General features: G+C 40.2%; 1 protein-coding gene across 1 annotated transcript; it reads left to right on the top strand.

Annotated features, from left to right (window-relative positions):
• The first annotated feature begins 1325 nt into the window (after nucleotides 1-1325).
• On the top strand, nucleotides 1326-2464 carry LOC119314233. Its single transcript, XM_037588987.1, has 2 exons — nucleotides 1326-1772; nucleotides 2092-2464. Exons 1-2 carry the CDS (start codon nucleotides 1492-1494, stop codon nucleotides 2243-2245), a joined length of 435 nt encoding a protein of 144 aa, XP_037444884.1. The 5' UTR covers nucleotides 1326-1491; the 3' UTR covers nucleotides 2246-2464.
• Nucleotides 2465-2802: the final 338 nt, after the last annotated feature.

Genomic DNA, 2802 nt, shown 5'->3' on the forward strand with positions numbered 1-2802 from the left:
TATTCTTTTATTACTTCTACTGTTACTTTCCTTTTTTTTTCTTTTTCCTGGTTTGATGAACTTTTTCTGCGAAATTGATTAACTTTTCTTTAAAAGTTGATGAATTATTTTTCAAATTTGATAAACCTTTTTCATATTCGTTGAACTTTTTTCAAAATCTGTGAACTTTTATGAAAATCGATGAACTTTATTTCAATATCGATGAACTTTTTTCAATTTTCTTGAACTATTTTGTATTTCGTGAACTTTTTTTATCCGTGAACGTTTTTCAAACTGGTGAACTTTTTTAAATTCATTAACTTTTCTGAAATTAGTGAAATGTTTATAATTTATGAACCTTTTTTAATTCTCGTAAGCTTTTGTCAACTTGCTAACCACCTAGGACAACACACCTCCTTTGCTAAGTTTCTCCCATTTGCCCTTTTTGTTCTTTCTTTCTTTGTCTTTTTTCTCTTTCTTGTTTGCATTTTCTATATTTTTCTTTAATTTTCTCTTTCTTATCCTTTTCTGTTTCTTTCTTTTGTTTTATTTAATGCGTTCTTTTTTCTAAATTCGTGATTTTTTTTCTAAATTGATCAAAAAATCAAATTCGATGAACTCTTTTCAAATTTGGTGAACTTTTTTCAAATTTGAAGAACTCTTTTCAACTTCAATGAACTTTTTAAATTAAGATGAACTTTTTCCAAAATCTATGAACTTTTTTCAAAATCTATTGGTTTTCAAAAAAAATGATGAACTTTTATTGAAAGGTTGGTGAACTTTTTGGAAATTCCATGAACTTTTTTTAAATTTAGTGAACTCCTTTTCAAATTTGATGAACTTTTTTCAATTTCATGAACTTTTTTGAATCCGTCTACTTTTTTGAATACGTGAACTTTTTTTCTAATTCGGGATATTTTTTAAATCTGTGGACATTGAAGTTTTGTTCAGGTTTATGCTTGAAAAGAAATCAAGTTTTCCTAAATAGCACGGCAACTATTGTGTTCATTATATGTACGTGCATCATTTTTGACAAATGGTCGTTGTGCCACAAGTGGTCAGCCGAGCGCGCTCTGATCTGAATGTCTCCGGTTTGATTCCATGCGGCAGCCGGCAGCCAATTGTTTGATATTTTTCTCGCGCTATTACTTTTTGCGCTGCTGTTCCTGGGCCGGCCCACTGGCGTGCCGCAGTGAGCGCCAGTTGGCTCATCTGGCGCCTGAAGCGCTGACTAGGAGGTCCCTGAAAACTGCCGAAGTGGACTGTGTACGTGGGCTGGGCCTTGTGCTGGAGTATATACCTGGGGCGAGCGAGCAAGGGAAAAAGAGCTTTGTGTTCGTGTAGACTAAAAAAAAAAGGAAAAGGAAAAAGAGCTCCCCTAATCGATCTCCAGATTGAGATCCCCTTCTTGCTTTCGTGTTGGAGACGGAAACGAAGGCGCCTCCCTCTGATCTGATATATACTGGAGTAGAATCGATCGAGAGGATCATCAGGCATCAAGTGAAGAAGTCGATGGCGGCGGCGATGAGATTCGGCGGTGGCGCTTTGCTCCGGCGAGCGCCCGTGGCGGCGGCAAGGGTGCGGCTCGCCCACACCAAGCCCTGCAGCCCGGAGGAGATGAGGGACGCCGCGGCCCGCGTGGCGGAGATCGACAAGGCCAAAGAGGAGCTGTTCGACAAGGTGCATGGCATGGTTACCACCTACGATGTCCCGCGCAGGATGAGTCGCGAGTACATGCTTCTCATGCAGCGCCTCTCCTCCCAAATCAACCCTAGACCCCAAGACCCAATCTGGTAACTATCTATCTTGTCTCATTTGATTATTATTATTTCGCATATTGTCTCTTGTCATGTACTCCCTCCGTCCCATTCTTGTCTTAGATTCGTCTAAATACGGATGTATCTAGGCGAATCTAAGACAAAGATTTTGGAACGGAGGGAGTACTTGTATTGGACGTTTTTGCAGCCTAATCTTAGTACAATCCAAATAGATAATACTAAGACTAAGCTACAGAAACGTCTTTCGTTAAGCTACTACAAATCCAATTCATCAAAGTTGTACTATATTCCATCTCATCCGTATATATTGTTTTTGTATTGTATTGTTTTGCAGGCGTTTTTGTCGACGCCACGAAAGACGCAATACTTACTACAAGTTTTTGGGGGCATGTACGAATGGCCTTTTGACTGGAGTTGGCATCGGCTTGCTCGTGTTTGTTCCACCAAAAAAGTCTGTCGCGGACTGGTGGAACAAAGTTACTAGTTGAATACACCTTTCCTCTCCTACAGCATACTTACTAGTGTCAAAATTGCTTTTATATTAATGTTTTTATATTATGGGACGGAGGGAGTGGCTTATGTTAGTGCCAACAAGACTAGCTTGTCATGAGGATTGTACTAGTCATCATATATATAGCTTAGCTGCTAGTTCTATCTTTGGATTGGACGGTTTATCCATCTTATATCGGCTTGTAAGCCTATGTTTCTTGTATGGTCTTTGCCCGCTAGCTACATAAGCTCTTTCGAACACATATTGATGCTGGCCGGCATGATCATCATCTTTCCCCCCTGCCGGTCCATCTGGGTCATGGTCGGTGCACGTTTTTCTCGCTCCTGCCATCTACGCTTGCATTTCTGTCCGTGAAGCTCTCTCGGACACAAATGCCTAACACGAGTTCATTCTTCTTTTTTCTTCTTCTTTTTGACAATGCAACACCTTCATCCTGCTCTTGAGTCTTTGTGATATGCCATTCATGAGGTGGTTCCGACCGACGGTCTCTCTCATGGATAGCCTACACTACCAGGTCGGTTTACAAGGTCCAGT

This window comes from Triticum dicoccoides, chromosome 1B, assembly GCF_002162155.2.
Source record: "Triticum dicoccoides isolate Atlit2015 ecotype Zavitan chromosome 1B, WEW_v2.0, whole genome shotgun sequence".
Classification (NCBI taxonomy): Eukaryota; Viridiplantae; Streptophyta; class Magnoliopsida; order Poales; family Poaceae; genus Triticum; species Triticum dicoccoides.